The sequence below is a fragment of the Marmota monax genome, unplaced genomic scaffold, assembly GCF_021218885.2.
Source record: "Marmota monax isolate L192 unplaced genomic scaffold, Marmota_monax_Labrador192_F-V1.1 WCK01_AAM20220418_F8-fsc00003, whole genome shotgun sequence".
Taxonomy (NCBI): domain Eukaryota; kingdom Metazoa; phylum Chordata; class Mammalia; order Rodentia; family Sciuridae; genus Marmota; species Marmota monax.
Genome location: NW_026694084.1, coordinates 14,803,198 through 14,824,935, shown reverse-complemented (window position 1 = coordinate 14,824,935; position 21,738 = coordinate 14,803,198). Strand labels below are relative to the sequence as shown.

General features: G+C 35.6%; 1 protein-coding gene across 5 annotated transcripts in view; it reads left to right on the top strand.

The window, feature by feature from the left end:
- The window catches only part of Angpt1 (angiopoietin 1), a 236,205-nt gene that overhangs the window by 68,716 nt on the left and 145,751 nt on the right, over positions 1–21,738 (top strand). For 2 of the 5 annotated variants that reach the window (XM_046464875.2, XM_046464874.2), the window contains exon 2: positions 6,870–6,929. The exons of 2 other annotated variants lie outside the window; for them this stretch is intronic. In XM_046464875.2, coding sequence (XP_046320831.1) covers positions 6,870–6,929 — 60 coding nt within the window. Of the gene's footprint in view, positions 1–1,209; positions 1,385–6,869; positions 6,930–21,738 lie in introns of those variants that run through there. One more of the 5 variants, XM_058585677.1, reaches the window with a different exon arrangement.

Here is a 21,738-nt window from a genome sequence, read left to right as displayed (position 1 = left end):
AATCCCTGAATCAGACCGGAAGCTGTGTACTTTGATTTCCGTGTTTTGGGGCCCACTCATCTTCCTGCCTCCTAGATCCTCCCAAGTTGCCTCTATTGAGTGTTCTCCCTTTAGGCTATATTGAGGGTCCTAGCAGAGTAATCAATGTGGTGAAAGACCTGTGTAACATGCCCTTTGGACCTCATGATCGAATGGAGGTTTTCCAGTATTGCAATTTCAATTTGGCCTGAATTTCATCCTGAATTTACTTTCACCATCAAACCTGCTTATCTTTCTGCATTCCCTTTGTCAATAATTGGTGTGACTGTGCATCTCACCACATCTCGTCCAGCCATGTGAATTCCACATCTATGGACTATCTCTAAAATCTGTTCATGTTACACAAGCCTTATTACTCTGCCCCACTATTTCCTATTATTTTCCTTTTGCCTCAAGATCCAGTGTGATTTACCAAGATACTGTCACTGATCCTGTTCCTATTTACAATTTTAATATTTTGTTCATTATGGATTTTTAAAAATGATTTTTATTTCAAAAATATTACATGTTTTCTTATTTATATGGACATTCACAAGTTTTAGTATAAAATTTATAATTAATTGATAATATTTTGCTGAATGTTATTTATCTTGGTTACTGAGTTTTTGGTTAAACTTTATTCCTAAGGTGTGTACCTCACTTGATTTACTATAGTCCTAACCTGGTTCCCTAATCCCTTCTGTTTGGCTTTAATCAGCTTTCAATTCTACTGAGTCAGGCGTAAACTAGCTAGGAAGGCCTAGGGAATGAGAACAGAGGGAGTAGGTTCCTCCCTTTCAGCCTGTAGCTTTACCAAGGGACAGGGAAGAAGACTAAACACTAAGTCAGGCTTAATAAGAGTTTCAATAATTACCAAGGACCCATCACTTACTCTGTATTTGGATTAAGACTGTATTTACAACTTGAAGTCATCACGGGCTGAGTAACCTAAAAGTAAATGGAATTGTCATATTCCTTTGGGGTGGAGTGAACCTCCCTTCTTCAACTGAGTATAAATAACAGAAAAAAACAAACTTGTTTTCTTAGCTCTGTTACAATCCAGGCTCATTTTACATATCGACCACATCTATTTATTTAACTGTTAACTATTTCTTCCCTCTTATTTTTCACTGCTTTAACTGGGTGGTAACTGGAGAGGGGTGGGGTGTGGCTGGAGGAAGTGGTTCCTTGGGTGCATGGCTATGGGGTATATATTTTGTATCTGGAGCGTGGAGTCTTTCTTTCTCTGCTCGCTGATCATCATGTAAGCTGCTTCTCTGAGCCACACTCTTCTGCCATGTGTTCTGCCTCACCCAGAGCCCTGAGGAATGGAGCCAGCCTTCTGTGGACTAAGACCTCTGAACCTGTGAGCCCTTAAATAAACTTTTCCTTCTCATACTTTTTTGAGGGGAATACTAGGCTTGAACTTAGGAGCACTAGACCACTGAGCCACATCCTCAGCCCTGTTTTGTATTTCATTCAGAGACAAGGTCTTACTGAGTTGCTTAGCACGTCGCTTTTGCTGAGGGTGGCTTTGAACTCACCTCCTCCTGCCTCAGCTGCCGAAACCACTGGGATTACAGGCATGTACCACCACTTCTGGCAAACTTTTCCTTTTCTACAGTTGTTTTGGTCGGTTTTTCAATTGCAGTAGCAGAAAAAGCTTGACTAAAACAGCCATTCAATTTTCTATTTAAGGCTCATGTGTTAAAGGGTTGGTCATCAGCTCATGTTAACGGGAGATGATGGCACCTCTAATTGGTGAGGCCTAGTAGAGTCTTTGGTGATTGGAGAATTGGGCCTCTTCTATTTTTTTGGTTTTAACAGTTGGGAGGTGAGAGTTTGTTTCTGCATGACAGTTAACCAAACAGACTGACACTTCTAAAACAGTGATTTTTATCTTTATAAGTTGATTATCTTAGTTATTTGTTACAGTAACAGAAAGGTGACTAATACAACTACCTTCCTTGATCCTCAGGCAGGACAACATTATGTTCTCATGGTACCCAGCACCACACACTTTTGGTAGTGACCCCCTTGCAAGTTTGACTTCCATATAGGTTCCATGAAAGCAGCGAATGTATCCATCTTGGGTACTTCCTTTTCTTTAGCACTTAGTAGCCAGGCATATGGAATACACACAATGAAAACTTAAATGAATGAGCCAACCACCTTTCTCAGTATTTCATCTGTGTGGTAGCTTATGATTTTTATCAGAATCATTCTTGTTTGTCCTAAGGAATGTTTTTTGAATTTTGTTGATTCCCAAACCTGAATCCAGTGTCCTTTCCTTCCTCCTAATATAGCTTTGATTTAATCCAGAAGTCCACCCTTCCCTGGATAACTCACAGGATTCACAGGAAGCCGATTCCTTCTCTATTGCCAGAGATTTGACCTAATTAGCCCTAATGAAAGTATTCACGATCTTCTTGGCAATGAATCATTTAGATATGGCCATGCAATGTAGTTAACTTTCATCCATGATGTTTTCTTGGGGTATCTGGGAAAACTTCTTTTTGCTTTTCATGAAAGTCTTTTATATATATATATTTTCAGTGGTTCTTAACTTTGGGCTATTTTGCTTACCAGGAGACATTTAGCAGATACTAGAGATGTTCTTTATTATTACAATATGGGAGATGAAACTGGTATCTAGTGATTGGAGACCAAGGATGATGAAAAGCATCCTACAATGCAAAGGATCCACCACCAAAGAATTACTCAGTCCAGACATTAGTACTGTCAAAGTATAGAAACCCTCATCTCACATGAATCACAAAGTACTCAGCCCTCTCTGATGGCCCTTCCCATTATGCAAGTACAGGAAAACTAATTTTAGGATAAGTCTCTTATTAACTATAGATTTCTTTTTTCACCTGCATATTTGTGTTAAAATTTTCTACATAATATTTTATGTTAGTATTATTTCCATCTATTTTCCTCTGAATTTGTTTAGTACATATTTTGGAAAGTGTTTTTTATCAATTTTATTGAATGACATAGGTGAGATAAGATGTCTGATATATAGCAAGGAACTAAAGATTCATATTTTGAATTAAGAATAAATGTGTATCAAACAATAATATTAATGTGATTTATATTTCATTGATTTTTAGGTGGTACTTGTATATTAAAATAATTTGCAGTTAACATAGAGCTCAAAATCTCATTTATAAACCATTGCTTTAAGAGATTTCTGCCTCTAAATTTATTATCCTTTCTTTTTATGTTTAGATATTATCTTTTTGAATGTTTAGATATTATCTTCTTGGGCAAAAGCAAACACAGAGGAATTGTGTTTTTTTAAATATATATTTTGCATTTTATAAACAGACCTTTAAGTATTTGTCAAATAAGTCAATCAAAGCTTTAGAATTTTGTGTTCCTAACCACTTGTTTAACAATTTAATATTCTGTGATTTTGTTCAAGGTCATGGAAACAGCTTTGTTTATTCATGATATGTCTAAGAGTGGCTATGGAGGCTTTCAGAAAATTACAATGGAAATTAATTGGCACAAACAACTATATAATATTTTACAAAGCTGAAAACATTAATAATACTGTATCAGAGATAGACAACTGGGTAAAGTTTTTGAGAAACAGTCCAAATCATCAAAGTCTCATTTTAAAAAACTAACCTTTTATTTCAATTAAGGTATGATAGAAAAATATTTTTGCTGACTGTATATTTGTGCTAATAGGAGAAACTACCATATTTTCTATTCGTTCACTGTGTCAAGTAACATATTCTGGGATTTTAGGCATGATCCAGAAGCTACTGTTGTGTATAATTAACACAGCACAAATCAACTTTAGTGTCTTTAAAACTATCTCATTTTTCTAAGGGTTAAATAAGTACCTTGCTCTTTAAACTAGACCCTCTCAACTATGAAAACGACACGTGTCCAGTTGCAGAATGAAGGAAACAGAGGTACAGAAAACACTGAAGACTTGGCATTCATATGTCACTTGTGGATTACAGGAGTAAAAGGGAGTCCTCTGGCATGTTGCCCTCTGTAAAAGAAAGCAACAGTGGGGACGAAGGGAATTACAGAGCCTTAGGACCCTGACCTAGGGACTTTCTCCCCATTTTCTAGAAGATCAATGCTAAGAGCTGCCAATCATCATGGGTCAGTAGTGGGGGAGGAAGTTATAGTGTTAGAGTGTCAAACGCCTTCTTAGCAGGGTAAGTATTAGAGCCTTGAAGATGAAGGTAACAGTTTTAAATGCTCTCAAAGTTGTTGCAAGTGTCAGGAGCCTGTGATTTGTGAGCTCTGTCCTTGCTCTTGCATCACCCCTCTAACCCCTGTCCAGGGCTGGCCTGCACAAGTGTGTAGGCATCTGCCAGTTGAGTGTGATTTGAAGGGCATCAAGAGGCCCACTTGGCTCTAATTATTCCCCCCTGGGTCTGTCATAACCTCTCCATTACCTAGCAGAACATCTGGGTCAGTAAATCTTCTGGATGGATGGATGGATGGATGGATGGATACATGAATTTATTCAGCACATACATGTTTAGGACTTGCAGGTATTATTTTTCATAGGACCCCCAAATAAATCTAATCAATAAATTTCTAATTTTCATGAGGCCCATAGTCTAGTTAGAAAGCAAGTAAAATAAACACAATTTAATGGGGGTTCTAAATTTTTGAAGGAAAAGAAAAGAATAAAAAGAATGCTAAGGGTCACAGTCTTTAGGAAAAAATCTTCCAAGGAAAGCATTTCTGATATGAAAAATGACTGCAGTTAAAATGTAAGCTATTGGAAGAAATCTCATCATCTCATCAACCCTGGGTGGTGTTTAGAAACGGTAAAGTAGAAGACTAAGAGAACCAGGTACTTTTGAAGGAGGGAAAACATTTCAAGAAGCATCTGAGTGGCCAGACTTCTGTCCCAGCAGATGTGATCCTGAGCAGAGAATGAACAGGGAAGGCCTGAGCAAACGAAGGCAGAATCACTGAGCCCAGGAACAGGGACAGAGGGCCTTGCAGGGCTGTCCAGAACCAGCAGGCCAGAGACAGCACCTGATGGGAAACTGACTCTGGGAATCCAAGCTGAGCAGACAAGCTGCACTCACTGTGACATGTGGTAACTCTGTGAAGGGCTTTACTTTTTCTTTTCTTTCTTTCTTTCTTTTTTTTAATGGAGAGGTACGAACCTTATGTCCATCTAGGAAGATGGAATTGACTTTGGAGCCACTGGTTTAGTGACAGTTAAGATGAAAGCCTTGAGCTATTTTAAATGAATGATTTTTGCTTTAGATTAGACTATCTCTTGTCAGTTCTGGAGCCGCCATTTAACTTTCCATTTATCTGTTGCTTTTGGATTCATCAGAGAAGAGTTGCATGAATAATACTAAAAATGAGCTTCCTATGTGATCAAACTCAATCTTTTCAAATTTGAGGAGCTACTACAGAGCGCTGAAAAATAGCTGACTGACTAGATGAGTGAATGGAAGGAATGAAAAGATTTATCATTCTGACGCCTGTGACACAGTCATACTATGTTTTCACATCTTCCCCTAACTCTCCTGACACTGTGCTGGTGGGAAAATTAAAACAAACAACAACAACAACAAAAAGAAATCTTACCTCAAATCACTGCTTTTTTTTTTTTATATATAAAGTGCTATACTTTTATTTTCATATGAGATTAGCCAGACCTCTAAAGCTGCATTATGTGTTCTTGAAGTACATAAGCACAGACGGACCTATAAAAGATAAAAGTTCAGCTTTGGGGGTAAGCCTTAAACTAAATTTGCACTGCTTCCTGGTTTCTACTTTAAAATTCCAAAGATAAGAGTCCCCCGTATTTGCCATCCATTATCACTATTTAAACATCTCTCATTGCTGAAGTCACGCTTTCATGGGTTGACTTTGAACAGTAGCAGTTCATGAAGACAGCAGAGGCCTCACCTCCCAATCCTATCTCCTACTTTGTTTTTTCTATTTTCAGCATGAAGACTCTTTTTAGTATCAGATGGAGGGACACATTTTTCTCTCTGAAGACATGAAGGCAAAGGAGGGGAAAGAAAACCTCAGAAGCAATCTTTTCAAATTTGCAAAATTTCCCTCTAATAAATAACTGCTTTCTAACAATAGCCAAAGAACCTTCTTGAACATCAAATTGCTCTTGCAGAATGACATTAAAAAAAAAAATGTTCAGTGTACCCAAACCAGAAACATATGGATAAAACAGCAAACATTTAGAAGTGAGTGAATTAAATGGAAAAACACCTCTGAAAGCACATTGTTTATTGTTATTACAAAACCACAATGTTACTAATATTGAATAAATTCTGAAAACAGCTGGATTTTGACTTTCTCTAATTGCATCTGACCTGAATTGACTTTTTTTTTTTTTTAAAGACAATAACATTTCTGTGCCTTACCCTTCGTTTCAGAACTAAGTTCTGGAATATTCCAAAATGCTTACTGAATTCACTTTCTCCATGTGAGTGAATAAGTAAGAGTGAGCTTGCAGCCCATGGCTGAGGCTTTCATGATAATGGAGGAACAATGGTCTTTGAAAGTCACAGATAATCCTCAACTCTCCTGGTGGTCATCTGTTTCAACCCAATCTTTCTCTGCAACAACCAGTAAGATGCAAAAGTGACTGATGGTTCTCTCCCTTCCCCTGCCTGACCCTGGGTACACACCCCTCTCCTGGAGGTGCCCAGGATCAGGGAAGTAACCCAAGTCAGGGAGTAGAAGGAACAAGAAAGAAAAACAAACCAAGTGAACAACCCGAAATGACAGAGTGTTGGCTGTTTCCTATTATTCACTCAGCTGAGCTGTCTCAGATGTGTGTTTTGAGAAGACTTTCATGTTGTGTTTTCTTTCCTCTTCAGCACTCACCACCATTTTCCATGCAAGGCACAAGGGGTGTGAAGGACTTGAATGAAGTCCAGGTAGGCTGCCAGATCATCTCCCCGTGCTCAGAGACAGCATTTCTACCTTTTTTTGGTTTTGTTTTTCTTTTGAAAACAGGCTTTTAAATGGTGCAGGAAGCTTATGTCAGTGATGAGTGAAACTGAAAAAGTCACCAAGTCGGGACTGAAAATTCAAAAGCAGCTCATCAATGCCTGGTAGTGATGGACAGCTCTAAACCCAGGGAGATTTTTAAAAGCTTTTTGGTGTTTGGCATATCCACTTCCTAAAGAGCAGCCTGCAGTTTATAAACGATATGATCCTCAATGAGTTCTACCCTCTCTATCAGAAGGCTTTTACATTCTTGTATCATGAATTAAACATAGGACAATCTCATCCATTTAAATAAAATCCGCCTACTGGGGCCATATGTATGGCCTGGGTCAATTCTGTGGAAGCACCATTGTGGAAAAGAACGCCCTCCGGCCATGTCTCTTCTGTTTCAATTGTCCAAGGCTAAGAATGAACACCAAAGAGGAAGGAACACATCAATCTGAGTCACTAACACTTCAAAGATGCTTGCTCTTTCTCAAAAGACCAATACACTGCAGGCTGTCAGCAGACATAAACTAACTTAAAGAGAGTTTCCTAGAGCACGTAGACTTATGTAAAACTGCTTTTTGTTTGTTGAAGGATTTAATGGTAGAGAGGGTTTCTTTGGATGTAGAAAATTAATTCGGAAAAGTCATTATGATGATTTATGGAGCAACAGTTTTGTTCCAAGCTTTATGCTAAGTGCTTTACATCAATTACAAGATTGAATTATTTTGAAAATCTTGTGAGGTAGTTATTTTCCTTATTTATCATCTATATTAGTACAATTAGCAAAAAGGAAGTGCAGACTAGTGAAGTATTTGCTAAAACTCACACAATGTCAAAATTTGAATTTCCTTTATATTATGAGATAGCACATAGATTGAAAGAAGACGGACTTGAATATTTCATTAAGATAGTTGAAATTTTTTCAGAGTCTACTAATATTGATGTAGTTTGATACAAGGCTTTGCAAAAAAAAAAAAAAAACTTTTCTTATAATTTGACTTTTTATGTTCTTTCCAGTAATGTGTCACCATAGGGTTCATATTGCCTTTGTGTATTTCAACAATTTTAAATCTAGCACAATTTTTTCAATATTTGTTTTCCTTTTTTATCGTCACAAATTTTTGCTTAAGTTATATCTGTACCTTCTATATATGTCAATTTAGTAAAGAGACAAATGTGAAAAAGTAAAAGAAAATAGAGATAACTATTTTCTTTACCTATATAAAGAGCTTTAAAAAATCAATATGAATATGTAGAATGACTGAAAAGAAGAATGGACAGAGAACAGAGAATTCAATGGAAAATAAATAGAAATGATTATACTTTAAAACATATAATAAAATGTTTGCTATCAAAAGAAACTAGAGGAATGCAAATTAAACAATTTAATATCTTTATTATTGTAAATAGTTAAAAACTATTGTTTCATACCTGTTTTTTGTTTCAAGGACTTAGAAATATGGCCACTCTCAAACACCTGGTGAGAGTACAAATTATTAAAGCATACACACATATGGAAAATTTAAATATAGTAGAAATATCAAGATTTAGAATGTTTATAATATTTGAATTGATAAGTGTACTTTGAGTAATTTATATGAAAAATGGAGAGAACCATCAAATTTTAACAACTAGAATAGTTTTCTTATAAATAAAAATTTAAATAACTTATAAATTCAACACAACATAAATGCCTAACACATTTTTCATATAGTCTTTTGACAGCTATAGTTTGAAGACTAATGTGAAAACAATATATTTACTTATATCATTCATATTAAAATGCAATACATTTATTTACATTATATCTTTAAGGAGAAAAAGAATACATATGATATGATCTCAATTTTAAAAACAAATATTTTATATATATTGTTACACAATATATTTCATATATACATTATATATGCATGAATCTATATACTAGAACAAGATAAACAATATTATCTTAAGGTGCTTGAATTATAGGTGATTTTTGCCTTTATATGTTTCTGCATTTAAATTTTTCTACAGTTAAAATGTTATTTAAGCATTTAATAAGTCATAGTTCTCCTAAAGTAAAGGTGAGTATGAAATTAGGAATGAAATCAGGAATCTACCATGGTGTCAACAAATAATAGCCCAATATAAATTCAAGGTACTGCTGTAAATATAAATGGTTGCTTAAGTAAACACAAGAAAGAAGTTTAGTCTCATTATTTCTTTCGGAAATATAAATTAAAACAAGTATAATGATTTTTCTCATGTCTATTTTCAGTGTTGCTAACATGGAAGTAATGGGCATTTGAAAACATTGTTGTTTGGGAGGCAGTGTGTCACTATTAAAGTTAGCATCTTCAATTCCAGAAATAGATTCTACAATTGAATAAAATCAGATGTATGCAGCATGTTTTATAAAAACAAAATGTTAGGGGTATCATAAATACTCATCGAAAGAAAATGTATAAATGGAGTTACCAGCTGCTCAGTGTTTTGGAGAGACGTATCTGTAATAAAATAGATAACTAAGACATAGTATATGAAAAATTTAAAAGGTACAACAAAAATTTTAAAAATCTGAATATGTAGAATATACCTGAACAGATAAATCCTAAATTTACAGTGGAATAGAACCAAGTTTCACTGGAGGGACTGGAATAGGAATTTTATTTTTAACTTTTATCCTTCAACAGTGTTTGAAGTTTTTGCAGTGGGAAGTATTCATGTATAATGTGCAATTAAAATGATTAAAAATGATCAGTGGCCCAAGAAAAGTGTCAGCCATTTGTTTTAACCAAACACTAAAATATTGGCAGGTATCATCATGGTGTTAGAACTGTGAATTACTTTCCATAAAATATGACTATTTTCCTTTTCCCCTCAAAGTATTTTAATTTTTGTGGCCAGCACAAGGCTGATCTTGGCAAGAGTGGAAGGTATTCTCCCAGGAGAAGAAATCCATAGAGCAATGTGTCCAATATATTAAATTGCAACAGTCATTTCTTTAAGGTTTTTGGTTGTCTCATCGTCTCTTAACAAAACATTTTTATTTTTCCAATTTTAAAACCCTCCAGTGACCATTTTGCTTGATTTCTCTTTTGTCTTTCTTTCATTTCTTCATGACAGTAATGCAAAACAAATTTTGATATAAATGTCTTATGCACTTTTTGACTGCTCAATTCTGCTTCCAAGTAGAGCCAGAGAACATTAATATTTTGATAGAAAATAATTTTTCTCTTTGAACTAGATTGTTTTTCAAAACTGAAAACAAGTCCACTTTTGTTATAAATGTAATTGAAGCTAATTTTAAAACAGATGATAAATGAAAGTGCAACAAAAGCAAATTAATACTTTAATTCTGTCACAAGAAGATAATCCAGGTTAGTATTTGGGTGTGCATGTGTTATGTGCATCAGGTTTCTTATAACTTGACTTTTCCCCCATGTGACGTACTCCTTATCCTTATCATTTGTAATAGTAACACAGGATTCTACTATATTGGGAATTCCATTGTTAATAGCCTCTCCTTCCTCATTGAAAATCTTGTCACCAATAACAGAGGGCTGAATATGCTAGTTGTTCACATTCTCAGTTTTGTTTGCTGCTAAGGTGTGGGCATAAAGCCCAAACCTGGCCAGTGGATCCAAATTAATAAAGTTGCTGGAATTGGCTTTCATCCTTGAGGAATTTATAAAAAAAAGGTTCTTGGAGAAACAATCTTTCTTCATGTATCTAATTGTATGAGCTATAATGCCTGGAGCTGCAGGAGCCTTTTTGTGACCATGAGGAATGAAACCCAAGAACAAAGCTATGCCAAGAACAATAGAGTTTGAAGACTAAAAGGTTCTGAATCTTTGATGATTTTCCTGAACTGCTGAATGACTACTGGCATTCCTTCTCAGGAATTCTTGTGGGCTAACAGATTACTACTGTTTAAACCAATTTAATCAAGTTATTGTGTCAAGCTATTGACAAACAATCTATTTATATAGGATTATATCTAATTCTCAACTTCTCAAACAAAATTGAAATGTTCATTTTTTAAATGTACAATTGTCTAAGTTTGTCCAGATGATTTCTTAAAAGAAATTCTTCGTCTTGGGATTCCTGGCAGAAAAGTTAGGGTGACTTTAAATATAAATCTAACTTTTATTTTAAGAGCATATTAGCTAGAATTTATTATCTCCTTCCTTGTTCTTCTATTCCTTAATTGTGGAAGTGTTTTTAGTTTACTTATCTGTAAAGCAGATGAAATAGTACCTATTTCCTTTTCTTTCTGTGAGGATTAAACAAGTCATCACCTCTAAAACTATCAGAACTGTCTAGCTAGCACTGGAAGCAGTAGTGAATTTCTCTGTGTACCCTCATATCCTATCCCAGTAACTGACTGTGTATTAGTTGCTTAATTAATCTTTATCAGAGAAGTGAAGAAATGAATAATAACTCTGAGTTTTTTAATCTAGCCTAGTGTTGCATAAGGGTCTCTGGGACCCATTCTGTTCGCTCTTACCTCTGTTATTCCGTCTTTTGCTGGAACCATAAATTGAGCTGGAATATAATATGAGTCAGGCTATAAGTCAGGGTAGATTTTTAATACAAAAGATGCTCGCTCTGAACCATCCTTAGGGTTGGCATACTGGGCTACAAAAAGGAGCTTGCTCCACAAAAAGTATGCGCTTTGAAAATCATGGACTAGAAGCACTGAGTCTTCAAGGAGAAAGATTTTGATGGTTTATGTAGTTCTACTGTATTCTGCACCATGATTATTGCAGATTTCATGCCAAAATGTTTTGCAAAAAGGTGAGGTGTGACCATTACATCCATTACATGAAACATTTTTTAAAATTGTGCTGATATAACTAACTCAACTGTCTGATGCAATAATAATGTATAACTCAACTGTCTGATGGAAGATTAGGCTGCACAGAATACTTGTGAAGGTACATGAATGTAGTGGCAATGATCATCTGATCATAATCCATCTTTCAGCCAATGAAGCAGTTGTACCTCTGGCCATTCAACACAGTCGATCATCTACTGTCCCAGTGCATTTTTCTGCTATTACATTTAAATTCTGAGTTGGAGGGGATGGAGGAGAAGGAAAATTAGAATACCATGGATTGAATGCTAGTTTATCTAACCTAACCATTAAAGCAAAACAAGGGCACCCTATTTCCTAGATATTGAAGCTTTGAGCACTAATCACAAGTTACTTTTTAAAAAACAATTTTTGATCTTTCCGCCCAGATTTTTTAGAGAATAGAATCTGTGAAACGGACAATGAGCAGTGTGCAAACCCATGACAGATTTTTTGTAACTATAAACATGTTTGTTCCATGTACATACAAATATGAAATCTACAGTGAATTTCACCACATTATTAAGTGCAAATAGAATAATCCTGCATCAAAGGACCATTGAACTTAATGGAAGTGTTATATGAAGTCCAAATATCTTACCCCTTGGCTCATGACTATCAATCAACCCACTCGAAGCCGTCAGTTATGTTTTATTCTTTGGAGGATTTAGAAGCAGGTCACTTCAGATCTTTACTGCATTATCTCATCTCTATAATCTACTCAGGGGTATATAAGGCCACCAGAAAGAGATGACTGTTCCAACCTGTAGAAACAGCCAGTGTTGCCACCACCGTTGTTCTTTAGAGGTCTTGTGAGAGTATTTTTACTTGGGCCAAGAAAGTAAAAGGGAAAAGTTGAGTTTGAATATTGCAGTTTTAAAAATACAACCCATAGCAAGAAAAGGAAAGCAAATGCATAATCTACATTTGATTTAATGAAAGATGATCAAATACTATTAATGGATTATTTGGAATAAACTGTGGAACAGTAGAAAAAGTATATAAGAACAGCAGAAGCTTAAAATAAGACTATTTTGAATATTTTAGCTAGGTCTTGATCACAAAACACTAAAGTCTATGGACTGAAAAGACTGCCTGTCAGCAAGCTACAAAACAGATTGCAACAGCACCAGAAACACACTCCTAAAAGTAACACTTTACAACAGGATTAAGAGTAAGAAACTGGTGTTTTCAGTTAAAATCAATCATTTGGGGCAGGGACGGGAGCACAGGGGTACATTCATGTGTTTTTGAAGAATAAGTGTTTCCTGATAGGGTCTTGTGCAAATCTATCCATTTTCCAGCTATTTTCTTTTTTAAGTTTCAAGTACAAGAATGTACTAGTGCTGTTTCCTGCTTAGAAAGCACCAACTGTATCTTACAAAATATTCTTCTATATTTTCTAGTTGATAATGAGTGCCTTCCAATGGTCTATGATGCTTGATCTTTACAATTGTAAAACACTTTCATTCATTTACTTATCAACTGCTTATTAAGGATCTTCTATGTGTGGGGCACTGTTTAGGCATCCAACATACAGCAGAGAACCAAGCAGATGAAACACTTGGTCTCATGGAGAATTACCAATTTGTTAACTTTGTTGAGGGATCAGGGTGTGTTTGATATCCTAGTGTGGTATGCTTTGGGGTAATAAGGACTTAAATTATGAAATCTATTTTGGAATATATTTGTGTAAACAATTTGAAAGGAACTGTCTTCCCTCTTTCCTGATCTGCCTTCTTTAGAATAGAGTTTTGTTCAGGGTTGATATCTTTTTGTTTAATAATAAATGTTTACAAAATTTAGAAAAAGTTCAAGTCTCCTGAAGATGTACAGGTAGCGTCCCCATGTTTCTAGCAAAGGTAGAGTCAGGAAGGAGAGAGAAAATATAAAAATAATTTATATTTTCATGCTGAACTCTGTCCTGAAGAGGGCCAATCTTGGTGTGGGAACAACCTGACCATCTGAAAGTTTTCCAAGCCCTTTCTTCCTTGCAAGTGAGAGACCTGGATCCTTGAGTTACCAGTGAGATTGGCATCTTAAGGCAATGGTAGTGTTTGCTTATGTTACTGGATATTGTAAGGCCTCTTTCAAGTCATGCCACTTTGCCAAGTGGGTTATCAGGACTTGTGGTCTCAGAGGGGTAGAGGGAAAAGTATTTAGAACTGGTATCTAGGGGTGTTCCTGGGAGATGGTGGGTAACTGGAGCTTGACTCAGCCACTCACTGCAGCAAGCTCTTGTGCCAGCTGTACCCTCCCTGTCCACAAAGGATCATGAAAGATCTGTACTATTTCATCTCTAAGAGTCTCCAAATTACCTATATTTAAAATGGTCCACTTTGTAACGGGACAAAATTAAGAACCTGGCACAATATTGGGAGAGAAACACATATTTCTTTCGATTAATATCCAAAGCCTTAGTTTTTAATAGTACAATAAAATTGTAATTATGTATTTTGGTAACTCATTTGCTTAACATGTCCTAACATCCTTGGAACCAAATATTGTTTTCAATTTTTTTTAAAATGCCAACTATCTCCCACTGTTTGAATCCTCTGCCACAGGGCGGGGGCTTCTCATAGCCCTTGACTTCCCCTCACTGGCTTTGCAAAAGACTCTGGTGATGGAGAAGGCAAAGGTCAGAGAGCATGCAAAGAAGCTTCTGGACAACATGGAATGAGAATTTTGCTCCTAAAGTTGTCCCTCTTTTTTTCTTCAATGAATGTCGACCTCTGGTTACATTCATTTGCAATATATATTTTCAAAATATGCAAATTAATTTGATCCAAATTAAAATGAAGCTGAGTATTTTGGAAGAACAATGGGGGTTTTTAGATTTGTTTGTTTCTTCTAAATCCTTATTCTTTTTTTCTGTTACATTTTATCCCATCTTGTTATTTCCTTATTTGATTACTATATCTACTGAAATAACTGACTCTTTCCCACCATTTTCCCACAACAGCTGGAACTATGGAATAATGAAAATGGACCAGTAGCTTCTCAGGTCCTACTTCTTGGTGGTATAACCCTTGCTCTTCTTCCTCCTGGTGGTCTTGCCTCTTTTCCCATCCCATTCCTGTAGAGGCAGGCTTATAAAACAGAATAAGAAACATTGCTCTCGTAATGATATGTGAATGGATGTTTGGTTTTCTCTGAAGATTAAAGACAAAATTTAAAGCTGGGTATCACTCTGTCAGAACAGTTTTGATCTATGTCTGCATTGAGATTGAAATATGGATTATCTGACCACCCAGAGACAGCTCATGTTTGTGAATTTGTTTTTGCACTCAAAAACCATCACATTTTAGCTCTTTGACTCACAGGGCATTTTCACAGAAAAATTTAAATTCGTAAAAAATTTTAAAGCTTACAGATGATTTGACTTTGCAATCAAGTAAAATCTTTGAGTAAAGTCCTCACGCTTTCTTGAAATAATAGAAATTAAAAGCATTTTTAAAAATTTTTGGATCATATTTCCCAAATTTACTTGATAGAAATTTTGAAACACACAAAAGTAGTATCCAGAGCATAATATAAAGTGTCACTTTGTAGTGCTGAGTAGGCAGTCTGAAATTATTATAAGAATTTCCATTACTATTCCAAACATAGGAGTTCATGAGTAAATAAAAGTGGGATTGTTAAAATGACCACAATTTATTAGTATGTTAGGTGATATTATTTTATGTTCTACATGTCTTGTGATAATTAGGAACTATCAAGCTTACGACCTTCAATGAAATCAAAGTCCTGACATAAAAAAGAGAACTTAATTTGTGAAACCTAGTTTTACTGCTTTGGGCATTTTGACTATGTCTATTCAGGTGCCTGCATGTTTCAAATATATACACATCTGCAGAGACACCTAACCCTCCCATCCCTCCATAACACTCACAGGGGCGCCATCAGCACCCAGGAGCAAGTCAGTTCAGGAGAAGGCCTGTGCCTCATAATGAAGAGCAAAAATTCTGCCAAACCCTGATTATCTGATAATAATTTGGTTTAGTTTCATTTCAGCTTTGATATTTAAATTACAGGACATCAAAGCCCTTCTGTACATGGACAAGTTGGTCTTCTGGGCATTTGGTGGATTTGGTGAGCAGAATGAAATGTTTTGAGTGAAAAAATAGGATTGTGTTAGTTGGGTTTCTATGGGGCCTTTGAAGACTGATAATATGACTTCAAGAAACCCCGAAATAAGATCACAGGATCAGAAGGAAATAGGACAAGTGGATTGGTTATTAACTGGTTATTAACTGGTTATTGGTTATTAACTGGTTCTTAAACCTGACAATTCTTTTGAGTACCTTCCTTGGTCTTCCTAGATGCAACTTAAGGTTGGTTGGAAGAATACATTTCCCTTTTATTAAGGGGGAAAACAGCCTTGATATGATCCTAAAAATGGGGAAATATTTTTGTATGGCCAGAAGCACAGATGTCCCTTTATTCTATTTGAGCCTAAAGTTTTCCAACTGGCATGATTTTCATGTTGCTGTCCCTAGGTCTCTTACATATCCTTGGCCCCATCCCCTGGGGTGTGTTTCCAGAAGGGAAAAGAGATGTGAAGCAAGTGCGGGTGCATTTCCTCCAGGAAAGAAGTTTTGTAGTGTTCTCATCCTAAATTAAGAAACAAAACTACCCTCATGTTCCTTCTGCAGGCAACTAAAGTCATTATTGAAGAAGTAAAAAGCAAGTGATGCAAATGACTTTAGGGTGCCCTTTAGGGTACAGCTGCTCTGTAGTTCCCAGAGCAGGTCTTTAGTTTCCTACCCAGAGTCCCGTTCTTCTTTTGGGCATCAGCATCTCTCCAGTCCCTCATGGCCAATTTTTGCTGTAAAACGAAGAGAAGAGGTGCTGAACTGCCAGTCAACCTCTTCTGCCTGCTTTAATTTGATCACACAATCTATTTAATAGGAAATAAAACTGCAAGCACTGTTTTGGTCAGTGTTTCAAAAAGTTTCACCCAAAAGAGATGTTTTTAGCTATGTGTGAATTTCATTTCCTTAGATATCTCCATTATCATTCATTTCTAAAGATAATGGCCTATTATGATAACTTTCGATTATTATCATGTGGCTGAGAATCGGGACTTAAATGCCTACTGGTGTTTAAGGCAATACCTACAAGGGACAATGTGCAGAGCTGAATGAAAATGAACTTGTCTAAGTGGATAGGATAAATAGCTATAGCAAAGATGGACTAAGGCCTGTCCTGCATTTCCTAGCATGAGGTTTAGCAATCTCTAGTTCTCTTGTCGGGTCACTAAAGTATACAAGAGCTAGTATCAACTGATAGATTAGTTGATATTGTCATCAAGTTGTTGTTATATATTCACCCTAATGTTACCTCAGGCATAAACAGACCATGGCCTCTTTTAAACAGTAACTGAGGAGGCAACGCTCCTCCGTACCTTTCAATCTCTGCAATGCTTTGTATCCCAATAACCAAATACTGTTTCTGACAGCATAACAATACATACATTTTTGTTCTAATACTGGAGAAAGTGTACACTAAACAACAGGGAGGAAAAATGCCATTGATGACCTCCCTGAGATCAATTTTGTTATTCTCAGTTTCTAGATCTGGGCACATGATGATTAGTAATGTACTCACACTCTGGCCCTTCTCTTGCCAATTCTAATCATTCTCTTCCTACTGAAAACTACTGACTCATGTGCCTTTTGGTGGTATACACTGGCAATGTTAAAATTAAATCTATATGGTATGTGTCAAAGAAATCAATGAGTATCCACATTTTAAAATTTATTTCCTAGCATACAGAAGTGTCAAGGATTTTTTTTTTTTTTTTTTTTTTTTTTGTGATGGATATCCTGAAACCTTAAGTTCAGGTCAAAGTGAAATGTTATAAGAAACAGGTATTTGCCTTTGGCATTTTTTGTTATGGCTTTCAAAACTCAGTGCATACTTGTGAATGTGTTTACTATCATCTTTAATTAGCAAGAAATTATTTATACTAATAAAGAAAAAAAATCATGAAACTAATTAATTATTTATGCCCTAGTGCCCTCCACTGGAAATTCTTAATAAAAATATAGAAAATGGAATAAAAAAGCATAGAAATAGAAGAAATTTTAGAAATCACTGCATCCAGACCTATCTATCTGTATAAAGTCTCTTTATTTTACTGGTAGGAATCTGCAGGTACTTGATACCAATAGTGAATGAATGAATAAGAGAAGGAAAGTATTTAGGTGCAGCTTAAATGTTTCTAGGAATTCCTTTCAGAAGGTGGTTTGCTCCATCATGAACAGTTCTAGCATTTAGAGAGCTCTTTTCTCTATTGCCTGATAACATTTCTTTACCACTTATTACCATCACCTAGATATTCTCCTCAATATAGAAAGTTCCCATTTACAAGTGATAATCAGACCACTCGGTAAAACTTAATCACTCTTGAACATTTTAGGGGACAAAGCTCCATAGCGAAGATTTAGGAAGAGTCTATTTTATTCAATGGTCATTTGTGTTCCACATTGCTTTAATATACTGCTATTTTGTTTAGATAATGAAGTTCAAATTCAATGTAAATATAAATGCAAAAGAGAAAGCTTGGCAAAACCATACTGAAGACTAGAAAGGTTGTGAAATAAAAAAAAAATCATGAATTTTTTTCTGCACTTTAGGATAAGTGGCTAAAAGGCATTAGTGATAATCTGTTAGTTTAAGATGGCTCCTATCATTTTTACCTCCAGATAGCCTACATTTTCACAAGTGAGAAAAAGCAGACACTTTTTCATGGTATCTGTTAAACCTAGCCTCCTTTCCTACCCCTCCTAATTCTGACTCTGAAAGTTAACTCACCTAGGTTAAACCCTGATAACATTAAATCTGGAGCTTCCAGCAGGGCTGCTTCAATAGATCACTGTGCCCAACCTCTTGGCCTGCTGTCCAGGACTTAGCCTGGGCCTGGCTTTATGCAGAACTGCTCATTAATCTCCCCTGCCTCTGGTCTCCTGTATCTGAGAGATGGCCTCAAGTGTTGTTTGTATATTCTAGTGAGAGTCAACTAGGAGAAGAGTTTTCCTTGAAATGCACTCATAAAAAGTACAGAAAGAAGGAAGCAGAAGACTGTGTAGCTCTGTGGTCTGCCAATCAAACTTATCCAACCTCAGTTTCATCAAAGTGGAAAATTCCTGCTTGGATGCTGCAGGGACCAGCCCTCCTGTTCTAACCGCTAACTTTAGGAAAGAAGCAGTATTTTTCACAGCTCTTAGAATGCTTATTGGGCACCGAAATGAAAATCTGTGCACCAACAAGAGTAAATCCTTTCTTCAGGATGGACAGTCCCCTAGTGAGGTTAAAGCAGAGCAAATGTAGGTGACTTCCAAATTCAGTAGAAATGCTTCCGGGGTAGGAGTTTCCACATTTTGATGTAGGATTCTGCTCTTGTTTTATTTCTGTGTATTGCAGGAAGCAGAAAGAATTACATTCCCCTCATAAACAATATTTCCTACTCATACTTAATGGATTTTTAAAAGTCAGTTTATTGAGTCAGTTTATGAAAGTATCATACTTTTAAGCGTACTGTTTGATTAACTCCAACAAATGTATATATGTAGTCATTCGACCAGCCCCACAGTCAATGTGCAGAGCATTTGCCCTTCAAAACCCTTGTAACCTTTTGCAGTCAGTATCCATCCCAAACCCTGGCAACCTCTGATCTATGTTTAGTCCCTATAAGTTTATCATTTAGAATGTTCACACTTAGATTTAAGAAATAATATTAATAATGTTACAGGTTTTAAAAATTAAGAGATCAGAGAGTGCTGATGAAAAAAATAATAAAAGATTAGTGTAATTGGTGTTAAAATTTTCATTTGATAGTTTCTGAACTGGACGTTAACCTTTCTCCTCTACACTGTGCACAACTTGTTCAAGCATTCATTACTACCCAGTACTATGTCCCATTTACCAATAATAGTACTGAAGCTGCCACCAATACAGCCCAACTGTATCAAAGAAATACAGTGTGGTTTGGGAACAGACAAAGAGATCCATGCAATGAAATAAAAGGGCCAGAAATAAATCCACACATGTGGGAACTTAATATATGGCAAAGGTGGTATTTCAATTTGATTAAAAAAGATTGTGATCAAGTGGATATTTAGCAAAACCAACTCTTCTGTGCTAGTGAATAAAATTATTTGACATCACACATGACAACTGCAGATAGATCAGAATTTTAAATGAAATTCTAAAGAGAATTAAGGAGAATAACAGAAGTAGAGGAGATATCCCTAAAAAGAACGGGAAATCCAAAAGCTGCACATATCAAACATAGATATATTTACATGGAAAAGGTGATATAAATGAGCTGAAATCAAAGGTAGATTTATGATAAGGGATTGATATCTTTCATATGCAAAAATTGCCTAGAAACTGAGGAGAAAATATATTCTTACCATACATTCAAATGTCATAAGTTTGTAACCCCAATGACTAATACACAAATAAGAGCTCATCCTCATTATTAGTCAAAATAGAAATTAAAAGGACAATAAAATATACTTTTTTCTTCCATCAGATTGGCAAAATTATAAAGGGGATTAATATCTAGTGCTTTCGAGTGGGAAAATATATATTTTAATACATTGGAATGAGTGCAAATAACTTCCATTACTTTGAAAAGAAATTTGGAAGATTGAAATTTTACACACCATCATGGGAATATGTCATACCTAAATCAAAGTACTAGTACTCATAAAATTATACGAGATGATTTTCATAAATAGCTATCACATCATCATTTGAGGGACAAGAGATAAGTGAAGTTCAAGAGTAAAACAGTTGAATAAATTGTGATACATCTACAATGTGAAACATGATATACCTGTTAAAGGAATGAATTATATTTATCATTTGACTCATGATATCGGTATGCTCTTTTGAGAAAGAAAATTTCACAGTAATGAATATGGTATAATCTCACCTTTATAAAGCAGCATACACGTATCATAAAACAAACTAATATAAAAACAAACTAATATGCGTATATGTATATGTGTGAACATAAAGTCATGGAGTTATGCACACCAGGATGTCAACCTGAGTAGAGGAAATTATTTTGAAAAAAACCCAAATTTTTGGATTATCGTACCTATTATAACAAGTACAGTGTACATTTTGAAATTAATAAAAGATAAATGGGAAAATAAAAAGGCTAGACCAGGATTCCAGGTGACCTGGGGCCAGAGACAAAAAAATGACTGTCACAAATACTGAGAAGCTGGCTCCCCATGTATAGGACACCAAGCCCACATCACAATGGGAGCCCTGGGTGCAAGGAGGCACAACATTCATGGCCACAGCAGTAGACAAAATGCTGGCCTTGAACAGCTGCATTTTTATGTTAAAGTATTTCTTGATATGAGTCAATTCTCTACTTAAAAACTCTTCAATGAAGTGGTACCTGGGAACTGATATATCTATATGCAACCTTTAAATATAATAGCAAATATTAGACATTGGAACTCAGAGTCAAAATAGCCTTTTGTTCTGCCATTCTATTTTAATAGTGGATAGAATAAAGAGCAGAGGCAGCAGGCACAAATTCTGGAGTCATACTTGCTGGATTCAGAACCTAGAGCAGTCTTTTATCTGACCTGTGATGTTATGCAAGTACTATGACCTCAGTTTCTCCATCTGCAACATGGTTATGACAGTTGTGCCCACCTTGGAGTATTGTTCTGAGAATTATATGAGTTGTCATTGGTAAAACGTCTGAAATTATGCCAGGAAAACAGAAATAGCCATTTATGCATTTATGGAATAAATTAATAGCAAAATTCTCCTCCTATTTTCTTTTTTTTTATTGGTTGTTCAAAACATTATAAAGCTCTTGACATATCATATTTCATACATTAGATTCAAGTTGGTTATGAACTCCCAATTTT